The following is a 15,928-nucleotide window of genomic DNA, read 5'->3' on the forward strand; positions in this document are numbered from 1 at the left end:
ACGAAATTATGTATATCTATATATACCTGTATAACATTATTTATAGGATATCTAATTTATTTAAAGAATGTATACTCTGAATTTAGCAGTTTTATTTTAACATTAATATTAACTTAATATGATACAAATAAACTTTTTTTGGTTATTAATAATTTCATCAGTTAGTACGGATAATATTGTTTCAATTGATCAATCTGTGACACCTACGAAATATTGTAGGAATAAGGAAAGATTAGTAACGTCAGAAGAGAACGATGAATATTTACTTATAAGCGCTGAGATCGATACAATTGTTGTGATGGAATGTCGATTTTGGTATAAAATACTATTTCACTGACCAAAAAAAAAAAAAAAAAAACGAAAGATTTTGTTATTATATTCGTTTTACAAGATAGCAATGACAAGGAAGAGAGGCAGTCAAAAATTTGGTACCATCAAGATCGATATAGAGAGACTCCTGAAAAAGAGATTCAATTAGGAATGGACAACAACGCGTCGTTCAATAGGATTTACACTACTCCAGATCTTTCTTTAGTAATTAAAGACATTGCAGTAACAGACGCTGGTATTTACTTATGCCATGGTGAGGAAGGACAGGAGATAGAGAATAAATTCAACTATAGAATCGAACGTAATCAATTCTCACTGAATTTACCAATTATCTAGATAGAATTAATATCTAGATATAATTAATTGTACAAACTTATTTGATGATAGCAATTTTCAAAGAACATGGAGTCTCGTATAAGGAACAAGGGAACATAACTGATTGGGAGAAATATCGTGAAATATATTTGGCATCAGTTACCACACGATTTGCCGTGAGATCATCATTAATCCTACTATTCTACTCAATATTAAATGCTAAATATTTATCAAATATTCACACTCTTCGTGTTTGTATATCGAGCGCAATTTGCATTAGGTTTCGCAAATGTCTGAGTTGGCTCAAATTCGAGAGGTTGGAATACTGCTTCAGGTCATTTCAGAATGGGCACCGTGGGGTCCATGCGAACGTTGTGTACGTAATCGAGGATATAAGACGAGTGTTGGAAATTGTCAATTAAAAGGACAAATAAATGCGGTAAGAAGGACGAATTATAAGGCTGGAGACGATGACTTACCATATTATTATTACAGACTATTGCCAACAAGAGTGATTCATCCATAGTTAAGTTTTTTCGAAGATCTCCTTCATTACCCTGCAAGTAAGCAAACTTGTCTTTTATCTAGAAAAGATAAATTTCAAGTATAAACAAATATTTATTCATAATATCACTGGTTTAAGAGCAATTTTACTCGAAGAAGAATTTCCTGCTGTTAGTAATGCGGTACGTCATTTGCCGATATTTATTTTAAAGGAAACATGCAAGAAATGTCTCCGCGTGAAAAGAGTAAAAGGTCGCAGATTCAAGTACATCAAACGATTCGTACTAGCAGAAGGAGCTTATCTTACGATCGTTTGTCCCGAGTAATTTAATGTTTGAGCGAAATTGGCAAAGTACTGTTTGTAGCAAAATTCAAAATTCAAACATCGTAGATCAACTATGGATACGCAAGTATCGTGGAAGAAGGATTCGATTACATTGGAAAGGGGTGTCCGACGATCCTTTCGCAAATTGGATCCAGAAGCTCGCGTGATAGTAGACACCTTTGGAACGCTTTATCTGATAGGTACTTCAAGTAGAGATAAATTACACATCGTACTTTATGGTGTTTCACATTTTTCTATCTACATACTATCAGATGTTTCCACTCACGAAGAAGGTAACTACACGTGCTACATCGATAACGTTAACATGATGCAAGTAAAAGTCATTGTTATACCTAAGGCAAGATTAGTAACCCAAGGTAAAATTAAAACTAAATTGTTCAGTCAGTTATAATACTTATGTAAAACATTGGACGTTTAATTACAACATCTACTTTTTATAGAATTTCTACGTCATTTGGGATATCTAGGCTTCATATTTCTACTTTGCTCGTTTTGTTACTGTAGTGGTCTGGTTTATACATATAGACGAAGAGATAAATTCGACACAGTTGTTCCAAAGAAAGATACGATTGAAAAAGAAAAAGAAGAAGAAGAAGAAGAAGAAACACCATTTATATATTAAGGTTCATGATTCGCGAAATGACTGATAACAGATAGTTGATAAGAATTATGCAAACTGTTTACCGACCGAGTTATTATTCTTCGAACGATTTCTCTTATGGGAGCTTCTTAACAGACGATGACCTTACAGGTAACCAAGTGAAAGGAGGCAGTGGAAGGGACAACTGCATGGGATACGTGTCCGTTTCTCGTAGTCACAGTTTAGTTTCAAAATGGCTGAGTTTGGTTGTTCTTGTTTCCTTATGTCAGTTCACGAGTGAGAAATTCAATTAAAAGTAAACGTATTCGCAAACAAATTCGCGATAGGATGAAGTTAAGGACCGAGGTTTTCGTACTGTCCGCGGTTCTTTGTCTGGTTCTGTTTCAAGGCGCAACCGGTGAGTTTCATGCACAACATAGATCGCATCTATACGTACATACATAGTGGACAATGTCATACTTTCACCGCATACCGAAATAGCTCATCTTTTCCTTGAAGTGTGGTGTTTCTTCTTTTTCCTTAATTTAAAACGTATCTATTCATGATTCTCGAAAACGATTCCAAAGAAACGATCTCGTTAGCGTTTGCGGATTGTGTACGAAAGTAAAAGTGTTATTTATAAGTGCTCCATTTTAGGACTTCTGCGAAGATGTGTGAATTGTAGATCAAGAGGAGATCTAGGATCTTGTAAGGATCCTTTCACTATGAACTCGACGGCGATTGAAATGGAAAAAGGTGTCGACACTGTTCCTTGCGCATCTGGTTGGTGCGGCAAAATAATTGAACGACACGGTTTAAATAACGGTAAACATTCGATGGATACACATTTAGATATACATATTGAACATTGTTTTATAAGGAATATTGTATCGTATAGAATATGGTACCGCCACGCAAAGGCTTTGTTTCCAACGTGGACCTGACGACGGTGAGGAACGGTGTGCGTTTACCGTGTGGAATTACAAAAAGGTGTATATGTGCCTTTGCTTCGGGGATCTATGCAATGGAACGACGAAATCAAGCATCTCCAATGGTTTGATTCTGACAACGCTTTCCGTTTTACTACGATGGTTCATTTGAGAACGCTGGAATTGAATCGAATGTATATTATTGTATAAAATGTTCCTTGTATTTGTACATGTCGTGATATCATCAATTTGCAAATATAGCCAGTATTGATTTGTTATTAAGCTTAAATGAGCGAGAAATCTGTAAAAATATACTCTAATTTTATTTATAACTTCGTATTTTATGTATTATAATTATAAGAAACCGAGGTATACATGTTTTATATAACAAATTTCTGTGGAACGTTGTACGGTGATTAGTACGATGTTTTATTGTAATTAATAGCGGTCACGATCATTTGTGTACATTACAATTGCAAAACTGTTGAGTGCGGACTGCGTAAAAAGACAAAATGTAATTATTTTTATGTTGAAGAATTTCAAAATAGGAAGCAAAGAAGTTGGTTTTTTCGAATTATACTAAATAAAGATGGGATACATTTTCTGCTTGATATTAAAAAGACCTTATCTTTTTCTTTTACCAACATGCGACGTCCGTTAGTCAATTCATAAATAAATAACATTACTGTTAATAAATTCCTCTACGTTAAGCTTTTCTAGAGAATGGCGAGGTAGGCCTCAAACTTCTCAATATGTGCCCATGAAGGCCGTTTCGCCTCCTTTCTTCTTGGTTTTTCAGCAGTGCTCTTTCATGTGGAATATCATCGTAAAATAACTCGCCCTGGCTATAAAGATATTTTACAGCGAGCATTGCTTCCTCACCGGTCAATAAATACGGGTCGTGGTATTCTGAAATATCATTAAAACTAAAACGAATGTCTCTCACTTTATTTTTAAAAGCAAATCAATATATCCTTGCATTCTTCTAGTGTATTCTTGCGTGTCAAATGTATTGCTCACCAAGCCCATTGGAAAAGTCAGGTGTCATATGCCTTGATTCTCGCGAACTGTAACCAAGATCATTGATATCCACTGGTGGAATGAAAACGCCTACCGGCCACAAAGATTCTGCATTTTCCGGTTTTATATATGGTGCAACGTTACCTTTGTTGTGTAATCGTTGCCCTGTGAGAACATGCATAATTTATTATAGTATATATCATATTATAAATTAATATTAGATCCTAATTAACGAATATATTCACTTCGTTAAATTATTGGGTTACGTATTACGTATTACGTATTACGGTTACTCTTATACTTATCAGAACGGAATATCGTACCAAATTCTGTAGGGTTTCCTGTTGTGCTTCTTCTCCCAATAGAGACGTAAGACGTCTGATCTATCGTCCGATCCCCTGACAGATAGGAATTAATGTTGTTTTGTGATAATGCAAGATTTTTAACGATATAGTATGTAATTACATTTATGAACTAACCGTCTGTCGTAATACCGTGCTCATAAATGTGCGGAGGAGAAATAAATTTCACGTGCACTTTTGAGAGCGGCAAAGCTCTGGTTGCTGCAACAGCAACTAAGAAGACCACCACTTTCATCTGTAATTAAAATTCTCGGATGTTCATGCGTTTACCACGAACTTCTCTTGGTAGAATCTGAATTTAAAAGGTATTTGGAATTAATTCCTTGTTTTTTTGCCGTAGAGTAGCAAACATCGTGATATGTATATATGTATATATATATATATTTTGAAGGACCCTATTTTACTTTTACTACTAAACTTGTTCTTCCTATAATGGTAATATAAAAGTAGGTCAAGGTATTTGTGGCTAATATTTCTACGCTCTACCAACACGGATGATCGAAAGAACGAAATGTAAATGTTAAACCGCATTTACGAAACGATGACGCCATCGGTGGGCCCTGCTGAGAGTGAAATAGACAGAACTATGATCTCGCAGGTTCTCCATTGGTTTCTCTGACGAAAATTAATTGTATACCTCGTCACAGTGCTGCCTAATATAGCCAGATAATCTGGTGCTTGTAAACGATAATCACAGCCCGTGGCTGACATGTTCGAACATATCTTATTACGGATATGTACAAGATAAGGACGTAAGTAGAGTCTCCGCGGTAGTGATTTGTTTGCAGTCTTGTGTCGTATATCATCGTTATTGTGATATATATCATCGAGTAGTGTTAGGTAAACTACTAGACGCGCGGATCGAATGTTGCGGGACTGACTATCATGCGAACCAATGTCCACTGAAATAAACAATTATCCTTCGACACGAATGCTTCATACATCAAACGAGTCTAAAAGAGAATCTGAAAGCGACCATAGAAGCAACATCCTCGACGCGTATCATAATTTGTACATGTTTATGTGTGTATATGTTTCTTTATATTCGCGTGCTTGTGCTTATCTGTGTGTGTTTGCAGATGTACGCAATAGATGACTGTGAATTGGTTCGCTCATACATGACTCGTACACAGCGCGTCTTGCAAGGGATTACATAGATATCTATTCACGATTTCGTCACTCTGTTGTACATTCGAATGCGAACGTTCGTAGAAAGTAAACGTCCAAATAGTGTTCATATTTTAAGTGAAACGCTGCTCCATTTCTGCTTTTTATGCCTTATTATAGAAAGACCAATTTATAGGGCTATTTTCTTCTTTCACGAAACGGTTATTCAACGACATTGGCTAACTCGCATATCTATAGCTTTCATCGAGCTTGGTGGTTCGCGAAACGGTTCAACGAATTGTGCCATTGCTTTGGCAAGCGCATCGTCAACGAGTAATTGAAAATCATGCTGGTATGTAATATTTACTTTCTATTAAAGGAATGCTATCGGTTAATAAGATTTATTAAGAAAAATCGAGAAACACGTATATTTTTCCTATCCTGATGTAATATGTAACTATATCGCGATTGAAACTAGATCGTACATTTTCATTACCTTCACATAGAACGAGTGCACTTGTGCTTGACAAGAGCCTTATTCCGCCAAGATAGTAGCAGTTAAAGACATTCGTGTGTTCGACGATGCGTGTCAAACCACCCTTTCGCCTTCCTTCCCGCTCACCTTCACTCGCGAAGTAGAAGTGGCTCCTATTAATTCTGCGCCCATTGTAAGGCAGTGAAACGAAATGCAATAGCTACGATGGAAAATTTTTCACCGCCGATACAAACACTTGTATGCACTGGATGTAATATTTTTTATAGAAATCCTTAATTGCGAAACGCTACATATATGTGCTTCCAATGACTCTCCAAAGAAAGAGATACATTGTAAGAAATAGAAAACGTGAGAGAAAAGAATGAGAAAATGGAAACGAATGTTTTTGTAGAACTGTAATGTACATAGAAAGAATGGTTTATCGTCAAGTATTTGCTTTTAGAAAGTACCTGTTACATACAAACACGTAAAGTATTACACATTAGATAATTGCGATGATTGATCGAGTCACGCGAAAGAAAGTGATTAACATTAATAAAGACAATCTTAATTGTGTATTGATGTTATGTCAGCTATAGAAAAGCATTAATTACTTTAATTAACCATCAGTGTTCCATCAATTAATCCAGTCAAGTGTTATGTCCAATTAAATGTAGAAGCAATGAACAATGGAAACTCGGAACCTTCGCTTTATTGTATGAAAACATCTATCACTGGTACATACACCGCTCTCTGGCACGATTTTATTTATACTTTTAATTGCAGTAATGAAGTTTCGTAGAATTTCGTGATAAAATTTCTACACAGGGTCATGTTATAAATATGCATAAAAAACCGAAGAAGTATTTGAATAATAAATTGGTAGTCGTTGTAACACTCACCATCGACATTATGAATAACACTTGCAAAATATCGACCACTGACGTTCAGTTTCGTTCCGCTTGTTGAGTTGCTTACACACTGGTGAACACCCGCGTGAAAACGTAATTCCGAAACGATTTGTCTAGTGTCTTCTAAACACGACCAGGAACTGTTCCAGTTTAAATGTCTCGGGAGAATGTCGCGCGTGGTTCCAGCATCCCCCTTCTTGTTACGTACCCCACCTGACCAGAAACCCAGTTGCGAAGGTTCGTAAGGACTCGCACGGGGATACGGTAGAACTTTCATTTCGGTGAACGCGATGCAACCATCCTTTATACGTTTTGAAGGTGCCGCGCGCAAGGATGACCAATGTATGCGCTGCATTGTATGCGCAAGAGTGCGTTCCTTCGGCGCGTTATACGCGGTTGCGTCACTGCTACTACGAAATTGTCAAAAAAAGAAGAAATTTGATCTTTTAACAGCCGATTATTGTTACATATAAGACATTTCTGTGAACGTATCAATGTGATTCTTTCAACTGAAATTATAAATTTGCAACGACTTGGACTTTTTATTATATGTAATCGAATGATACACTGGTGTTTATGAAGTTCGAGATCATATCTAAAAAATACGTAAGTTTTTAATACTCTATTACACATATAATTACACGAATTTGAAATGATTTAGTCTGTTAATAGTTATACGCTTTAGTCAGTGATTTTTAAAATTTCGTTGAAAGAGGTATGATGTCCAGATTTTATGTTTTAAATAATTAAAGTACTTTCTAAGATTTCATGTTTATATATCAATGTTTTGTCGCATCTAAGTTTTTATAATATTGAGTTAATACGTAGAAATAAGTAATTAGGATTATTTGAAAACAAAATTATATTCCATCCTCTTATTTGCTAAATTCGCGCTATTTTCATGTTTTGATATCATGGCGGTATAGTGTACACTATGTAACAATAATAAGTGTAGCAGTAATAACTCTATCAACACAGTAATAAAGCTATCTTTATTTATTTGTTTATATGACTGTTACGTAATTGTAATTATCATGCGATATTTTGACTTACTTTGAATAATCATATTGAAATTTGTGCCAAAGAGACATAACCTTAATATTGTGTACCATTTATTGTTCAATCAAAACTCTGTTTAGATGTTTATAAGATAGAACATGACATATTACAAAAGTTCTATCTTCTTATATTAAATGGTGTACGATGACTTATTTAAAACTTTATAGAATTGTAAATAATGAAGAGTACAAGATAATATAACTGCAAAATATGCGTGAATTTTACATAGTTTGAATAGATTAGATTTCTGTATAGATATATTATATTTCACTTTATTAGTATATCATTAACATAGCTTTATTAGTATTTAAGAAAGTACAGAGAATGGTTTTTGTATATCAATTTTATGGAAATTTTGTGAAACATAAGATAACGCAAAGTATTCGTATCAGTTACATTAAATTCAACTAAAATATTGGTCATTAAAATAAAAACGATTATTTTAGAAATACAAAGTTTTATTTCAAGGGTGCAATTGTATGTACATTTTCTTTACAGATATCATTCTAAATCACAGATTGCTAGTAGTAGTTCATTATCATTTAATAATGATAATATTAGATCATCCCATAAGTTCGTGCCGACTTTTGTATATACATTTCATGTGTCGATTTATAAACATACGGCGATAAGGGACCAATGCACTTGAAAAATGGGAAGAAGTTGTACAACGAGAGGGGGATTACATTTTTTCATGAAACTGAAAGGTATGTAAGCAATCTTAACATATATAACCACTCGAAAAACGGAACGAACTTATGGGATGACCTAATACTATTTAAGGAAGCAAAAGCATTAATTTATTCTACATTATTCATTTTGTGTCCAGTTTGCTTAGATCATATGGTGTAATTCATTTTAAGATATCAATTATGTATCTTTACAAGAGTATCATAGCAAGTTTTTATAAAATACATTAAAACATATATTATATACATTTGATACTATAATACATTTACTAAATATACATTTGATACTATCGAATATTATTCTATATCGATCATTTACTTTATTATTTTCTGATTTAAAATATCAAAACATTGTTGCAATCTATACAACATTAAACATATCCAATGGTGTATAATATATACACAGGACTTTCTTGTTCTACTAAAAAGATTATTCAAATTTTTGCTATCGATAAAATATTTTGAACTAATAAGTCTATAATTAGAAAGCATTACCTATTTTAGATCTCTGCAGATTGCAAATATAATTTCTATTTTAAAAAGATATGCGCAATTGTATAAATAAAATTCTATGTTAGTATTAAGTTGTCCCAAGTTTCTTTTGTTCTATAAGGAAATACTAGATACTAATATCTAATGATACTAAATGATACTATCTATATATACTAAATACTAATTATGTATGATCCATTTTGTTCTATTGAAACAAAATCCAGATTCAATAAAACAAAAAAATATTATGCATCTATTATTTCTTTTTAAAAGGAAAGAAACTTTTAGGACAACCTAATATATAATCTTCCTACGCAATACAATTATCGATCAGCGTTAAAATACTGACTAGGTCTTCTGCTTATACATATTTATTAGGACTATATTAAAAGTACAATGCACATATATCTAAAATACTTTAAATTCTGCTGCCTCATACGATTAAATATACTTAAAAACTTACAAAAAAAAGTTATATATACATATATTTAGTGACTGTAAGTAATCGTCAGTCGATACGTATAACAGGCAGCGTTTTATTTTTTTGTTTATTTCGTCTAATTGAGACTATGCGATCACTAAATCATAATAAATTGCACGATAATAGATCACTTTGCTCGATCCAGTTATATTAGAATCAGTGTCATTATACTTTTTTTTCCTATTCGTTTACCTATTTCAAGAATAGTGACGTATTTCTTTAATCTATTATGTTCAGTGTGTAATAACTAATTAACGCGTGTAACGTACCATTAAGAACGTCCTTTAATGGAGGGAAACAATCCTGCTGTTTTATCCGTTTCAGATCAATCAGATCGTCCCGTAATAATGTATTGTTGTACCCGTTTTCACGAAACACTCACTCTCTTAATTAATCTTCGTCTCCTACTGTCTCGTTCATTTGTACACCATTACATCGACGTGATTTTACGCCGTTCAAATTATATGACATCTCCCAAAAAAAAATTGACACGCAATAAAAATTGCTTGTCAATCTCGTTACTTTAATCAGTCTTTTATTTTCCGTACTCTTGATGTATACTTATGAGGAACCAAAATGTTATTGCTAAGAATACCGTTCCCGAGAGATCGCCTAATGCCGTTAAATATGGAATGGCGGAATTGTCCGGGTCGATTTTGTATTGCCACATAGCGTGAATAATGATATGCGCCACGTAGAGCAACAGCATAACCTGTAAAACAAAAATCGTGAATTTTTTTTCCCGTGATACAAACCTTTCACTTTTTCATTAGTACACTCGAATCAACGTGCATTATATACTCACTTGAAGAATGGCCATGACGATGTAAGAAACCACAAAGCATATATGTAACGTGGATGTTCCCTTTGAGATATAATCGGCGGCAAAAATGAAAATTATTTCACCGAAAATCGCCATGCAAATGAGTATTCTGGCTGTTTTCGCGTACAGCGCTAAAGAACAAGAAAGTGAACATTATTATGTAATCGTCGAGCTGCGAAAAAGCATGTAATAGCGTAATATTAGTTATTGTTGCATCACTTACAGCCTCTGAAAAGCGCTTTCCATGGACTGATGAAAATTTTCGAGTGTGGCGGTAAAATTCCCATAATCGTTGTCTGGTGCAATGTAGTTGAGATTCGAGATGCTTGCACAGAGACTAAATTACCACCAATTCCGTTTATGATTGGTTGAAAGATCACGAATCCATCGAACGAGTCAACAACTTGATCAAGAACCAAACCGCCAAATCTAAATTAGAATATAAAATTGAAACAGTAGAACGACAGAATCGTGTAACGATGTATCGCGTGATTTATTCTTAAGAATTAGTCGAAATTCATTAACGACGATTGAAAGTGATACGAACCCACTGATAAACAAGGCCGATAAAACAGGAAGCCATCCAGATGTTAAAACATGTTTAGTGTAATTATTCTTAAGAACCACATAGATCCAAAACGGTAAAATTAAAAAGTAACAGCCAAGTATAACGTATAAGATCCATGGTTCTGGCGTCATTCTGTTGTACAATCCTGATGCTATCATTGATAGAACGCTAATTGATATGACGTCTCCAAAGGAGGCAGCCAAAGGCGTAGCTAAATTGTCGGGGTTCATTTTGCATCGATATGAAATCATGATAACGGCGATCATTACAAAATCTGTAAGAAAAGAAACATTAATGCAAAAACATCGAAACAGTGAAGTAATACGTTAAGTAATATGTTAACTTGCTTTTTTTACGGTATAGCATAGTAACGTAATGTAATGAATCGACAAATTACGTTTGCAAACTTGAAATATATACAATATAAATAGGAATTTGATCTACGATCAATTATAATAATTTTACCTAGAATAAAGCAAGTGCTCGTGGCAGTGCAGACGCTAGCTGTGGCTAATAATAGGCAATTGTTCCATTTGAAAGTGTACTCGCTGCCTTCCATTATAGCGTTGACTGTGATCGCGAAGATCGATACCAAAACAGCCGCGACGATCGCCTGTATCTGTACCAATGCGATATTACCAATAATTATTTTTACGATTTCTCGAAACTCGTGCATGTTACCCAAATTGGCTTGCGTGGATATCCGTGAGGCTAAGCACATATCGAGATTGCCTTTCAGGCCCAACAGCGAAGGGATTAGAATGAATAATTGAGAAATGGCGCAGAATACTGGCCAGTCCTAAAACAGAAACGGCATTTAATTAGAGGATTACGTTCCTTGGGATATTCTTACAAATGGAACGCAACCAAGAATGTAAATTACGTTTCAAGAATTTCTACATTAGTAAATGCCGATAAAATCTTACATCGCGGATGTTTGTACCGAAGGGCTTGGGTTGAGATTACTAGAGAGTAGAGGGATTAAGACGAGCTGGAGAAAGGTGGGATCAGAGGAAGGTATTTATGTAAAAGATTCTTGAGATTACGACCCTGTTGCTCTTGGGCCATCGTATTTCATATGTACAACAGATAAAATGCAAAGGTGTGATAAATAAAAAAAGAGTGCTACGATGTGTTGTAACATTATCTTCAGATAATAAGACTAAAGTGTATGATCGATAAGAAAAACTGGTGTTCGGAAAAATACGTGATTTATTCCATTACTACGATTACTACGATCAAACTTAGATTCGTTATCTATACGAGATAATCGAAATTGAGACGACGACCTGCTTTTAGCATTTATTAATGTTAGAGGAAACGTACCTTGACTTGGTTAAGCACCAGGCCCGCGCCGATCGTACCTATCCCAGCGATGAAGAATGGAACAGCGACTTGGAAGGTGGTTTGATACCATTTCTCATTCCTGTATGGTCTGTTATCAAAGCCGCCCGTGTCATTACGGAGGTCAGGTACAGGATCTGAATTTGCGACGGAAGAGATGGTCACTACGGAACTTCCACTTGAAATTGTTCCACCACCGAGATTGGGCAGTGACATGTCCGTTTTGTTCTTTTGGCCGTTAGGATTTTTCAGACCCGCTATCGAGAAATCAATACATCTCACATCTGAACCGTACGACATTTAAAAGACATTTAATCATTCGTTAGAATGTTATCGTGAATTACCGAATGATGCATATGTATAGCTTTAGTCACAACGCAGTTCCAATATTTGACATTTGTTACGAATTCTTAAAAGTTTATCGATATAAATTCACGATGTCGTCAATGGTACGTAAATCGCGAAATGCGTCGTTACTACTTCGACGCTCTCACGAAACTCATCTTTTTATTTCGTGCGAGCAGACAAGAAATAACGAATAAGGTTATCACGGTAGAACGATTGCCGTTACTTATAAATCATTTTACAACACCGATACAACATATCCTTTATTGCATTGTACTCTCGTAGGCAATACGATACGGTGAATACTTTGATCGACTAAGCGACTGTTTTATCAATACGATTGCGGATAATTAACATAACGGATTTTCATTAATATCGATCTAAAGAATGTGTCCGCGCAAAGTTATGTTTCAATCTTTATGTTCGCTCGATTCTCCGACGTGTCCGTTTTGCCGCTTGTTCAATGAAATCGTACGCGAAACAAATGAACTTTTGCGTTATCATCGCCGGCAACAACATTCGTGATGCGTTCTATGGTACAGCGCGTCAATTTCTCATTAGAAGGTACAAATGTCTATAAAAGTTGTACGGCTCGTGCCTTTTTGACGTTTTGAAATATTTTACGTAATATTTTAAGCATTCGAACGTACAATAACAGATATAACTATTAAATCGTCATCGATTTTCTTTCTGCATTTTCTTTACGTCAATACTGTAAGTATCACAGTAAGTATATAAATTCTTACCTGCCACTTTCTTCACGACATCAGGTTCTGCTTTAATGTCGGCCGATGCGTTTAGTTTGTTGTCGATATCTTTTTCTATATTGTCGATATCTAACGCATAATTATCCTTCCCGTTTGATACGTTGTCTCCCTCTATAGTGAGCACGTGATCTTTAACTCCCCTGTCATTAGCTTTGTTTACTAGATGCTCATTACAATCCGTGCAATCGTTTAAGTTTATAATAGTCATGTTTGACAGTGCCGGTTCAGTTGGCGATTCCGGAAAAGCGACCATATCTGGAATATATTTGATAATTCGATAAAAAAAAAAAAAAAAAAAAAACGCTCAAAGGAGTCACATCGAATTTATTTTGACACATACCGAGTTCGGTGTTGGCGAACAATTTTGTAGTATTTTCTACAAAATCGGAAAAGTGCTGGATCAACTTGAGATACTTTCACGTCAGATCTGCCTATTTTAGTCAGTTTTGATCTTTAAAGTTTAAAAATAAATATGTATTATTATTCACACGAATAGAATGTCGAATTCGTTTTAAAAACAGATAACCAAAGAAATTAATTAATGTTTCATCGTATTATAGAATTGACGCATTAAAGCTTATCGATCTATCCGTTAATCGTAAATTTCATTACGCATTAAGATACTATATGACCGATATTGATCAAAGAGTTGTTCGTTAACTGATAATATACGAAGATATTCATGAACTGATAGTTACGTCTTGCTACTCTCTTAAGTCGTTGCTCTTGGTCTAGACGTTTTGATAGCATATGAAACTTAATATACGAGATCAGCATAGTATCATTAACGACACGAGGAACTTAGTTCTTGTATTACTATTAATCTAAGTCCACGTGTCGTCGGATTTAAATTACATGCGTGCAAAAATGCTGAAAACAGCCGTTTACAATATTTCACTAGAATCTATGTAGAGGGCACCCTTTTTTGTGAAAGCTTGCAAACACGTATTACTAGAGGTAATGAAAATTAACGACAGACTTATGTTTATAGGAGCATATTTTATACCAATTACATGTAATTACTATGCCGTATACACGATACTATCGATATTTCGATAAAAATGTCCACATCTTATTTTTAGAAACGATAATTTATCATTAAAGATCAATTGATACTTGGCACAATACACATTTTTTAAATTATAATTTAAAACACTGTGGTTTATGTCACTATCAGTTCATGCTAAATTACCGGTTTTTTTTTCTTTATGTTCGACACGTGTAATGTTGTGCTGCCGTGCTGATTATTCGCTATCATGGAAACTAAACGATATTGCTAACAGAAAGATAGGAGAAAGATATAGAATATGTATTGAGGCTTGACAAAATGAAACAAACAAGAAAAAAAGGAAAAGAACGAATAAACTCTTATCTTGATTTAATACTTACATAGTAACGATGTATTGAAGAATTTGCGCCAGCGTGTCCACGTTTCCTTGAAAAGTGTTTATTGTTCTTTGATACTCGATTAACCTTGCCACTTCTGATTATTCACTGCTCGATCTCGTTGTTGAACTCGCTTGTGATTTTATACGAAACTCTTCTCAATCCGTGCTACGTGAGCCGAAATAAAAAGTTGGCTTCGTCGTGTTACGATGGGACACTGTGATCGATGTTCGATCCACCGCTCTGAGAATCGTACAGAGAAAGGTGCACAGAGGTAGAGATCCCGGTGAAAAACAAAATGACGGAATGGGTTTCGCACGGTAAACGCACCACCGACACCAGAACTCAACTGTTTCGCTCAAGTGATCGTCACTGACTGATAAAAGAAGCTTTACTTCACTTGTTGGCACTTCGACTGCTCAAATGCATGGCTGCGATGTACTGTTGTCCGGGCATACCACGTGCGCCATCTCGACCGGCGGTGGTGGGGGGAGCTTATTGTAAATAGATCCTAGACCGTAGATCATTCATTGATTTGCTATATTACTTGCAAGAAATTCTTATTTCATTTATGATTCTCAATCTGGAATAGTGTCTCCTCTCGCGTTTCTAATGCAATTTATTCGCATATATATAATATGATCGTACACGTAACAAATTATATAGATTCGAGAAAAACCTTGAATTTAATTAAATGTAGTGTTCATGTTAGAAGGCAAAAATAATCATAAGAAGCGTAATCGTATTTTTTAATCGCTTCCGAGCTACTGGTCCTTGTAAGATCGAGGTTGTTAACAATTTTATTTGCATTCGTACGTGATCGAGATAAAAGAGCGATTTATCTAAATTATTGCATTCGCGTGCTTTCATTTGTTGCATCTGTTCTTCGATCATCAGTAAAGATCTTTTTTAATTATTTCTTGTCTAAAGCGATTTAATATGCGAAATTGCTCGAGGCGAGTGATTCAATATTGGAAAAAAGGAGGTATAATGTTCTATTTCTTCTATTTTTTAAAATCTATTTTTTTTTCTTTCTTTTTTTAACGGAAGGATAAACGGGTACGAATATCGTAAGATATGTATGAAACGGTCCGA

The 15,928-nt window shown here is 34.8% G+C and overlaps 5 protein-coding genes across 18 annotated transcripts in view; 3 read left to right on the forward strand and 2 right to left on the reverse strand.

The window, feature by feature from the left end:
* Positions 1-356: 356 nt before the first annotated feature.
* On the forward strand, positions 357-2,117 carry LOC126919022 (uncharacterized). The gene is made up of 8 exons (XM_050727707.1): positions 357-631; positions 718-821; positions 926-1,084; positions 1,141-1,208; positions 1,289-1,471; positions 1,541-1,674; positions 1,747-1,851; positions 1,936-2,117. Exons 1-8 carry the CDS (start codon positions 481-483, stop codon positions 2,115-2,117), a joined length of 1,086 nt encoding a protein of 361 aa, XP_050583664.1. The 5' UTR covers positions 357-480.
* A 156-nt stretch (positions 2,118-2,273) lies between these two features.
* On the forward strand, positions 2,274-3,624 carry LOC126919014 (uncharacterized). The gene is made up of 3 exons (XM_050727698.1): positions 2,274-2,493; positions 2,733-2,900; positions 2,974-3,624. The coding sequence occupies exons 1-3, from the start codon at positions 2,424-2,426 to the stop codon at positions 3,174-3,176; spliced, it is 441 nt and encodes a 146-aa protein (XP_050583655.1). The 5' UTR covers positions 2,274-2,423; the 3' UTR covers positions 3,177-3,624.
* Positions 3,309-7,020, reverse strand: LOC126919010 (uncharacterized). Of its 3 annotated transcripts, none has more exons than XM_050727690.1 (5): positions 6,871-7,020; positions 4,504-4,621; positions 4,348-4,422; positions 4,025-4,189; positions 3,309-3,913 (listed from the first exon to the last, which is right to left on the reverse strand). In XM_050727690.1, the coding sequence occupies exons 1-5, from the start codon at positions 6,877-6,879 to the stop codon at positions 3,711-3,713; spliced, it is 570 nt and encodes a 189-aa protein (XP_050583647.1). In that variant the 5' UTR covers positions 6,880-7,020; the 3' UTR covers positions 3,309-3,710. The 3 variants fall into 3 exon arrangements, with proteins under 3 accessions (XP_050583647.1, XP_050583648.1, XP_050583649.1); XM_050727691.1 differs by lacking the exon at positions 6,871-7,020 and adding an exon at positions 5,990-6,122; XM_050727692.1 differs by lacking the exon at positions 6,871-7,020 and adding an exon at positions 5,024-5,161.
* LOC126918939 (cell adhesion molecule Dscam2-like) overlaps positions 5,603-15,928 on the forward strand; it is a 173,332-nt gene continuing 163,006 nt past the window's right edge. For 9 of the 10 annotated variants that reach the window (XM_050727515.1, XM_050727521.1, XM_050727512.1 and 6 more), the window contains exon 1: positions 7,282-7,485. The gene's annotated coding sequence lies outside the window, so the exon portion shown is untranslated. Of the gene's footprint in view, positions 5,846-7,281; positions 7,486-15,928 lie in introns of those variants that run through there. The other variant, XM_050727514.1, reaches the window with a different exon arrangement.
* Positions 8,376-15,725, reverse strand: LOC126918968 (solute carrier family 41 member 1-like). 3 transcript variants are annotated; one of them, XR_007711486.1, is made up of 10 exons: positions 14,837-15,723; positions 13,788-13,898; positions 13,427-13,702; positions 12,318-12,592; positions 11,457-11,790; positions 10,971-11,265; positions 10,647-10,852; positions 10,406-10,554; positions 9,870-10,312; positions 8,376-9,792 (listed from the first exon to the last, which is right to left on the reverse strand). XR_007711486.1 is itself a non-coding variant. In XM_050727603.1 (9 exons), the coding sequence occupies exons 3-9, from the start codon at positions 13,698-13,700 to the stop codon at positions 10,136-10,138; spliced, it is 1,590 nt and encodes a 529-aa protein (XP_050583560.1). In that variant the 5' UTR covers positions 13,701-13,702; positions 13,788-13,898; positions 14,837-15,725; the 3' UTR covers positions 8,376-10,135. The 3 variants fall into 3 exon arrangements, 2 of the variants coding, with proteins under 2 accessions (XP_050583560.1, XP_050583558.1); XM_050727603.1 differs by having other exon boundaries at positions 8,376-10,312; positions 12,318-12,472; positions 14,837-15,725; XM_050727601.1 differs by having other exon boundaries at positions 8,376-10,312.

Source organism: Bombus affinis, chromosome 7 (genome assembly GCF_024516045.1).
Source record: "Bombus affinis isolate iyBomAffi1 chromosome 7, iyBomAffi1.2, whole genome shotgun sequence".
Taxonomy (NCBI): Eukaryota; Metazoa; Arthropoda; class Insecta; order Hymenoptera; family Apidae; genus Bombus; species Bombus affinis.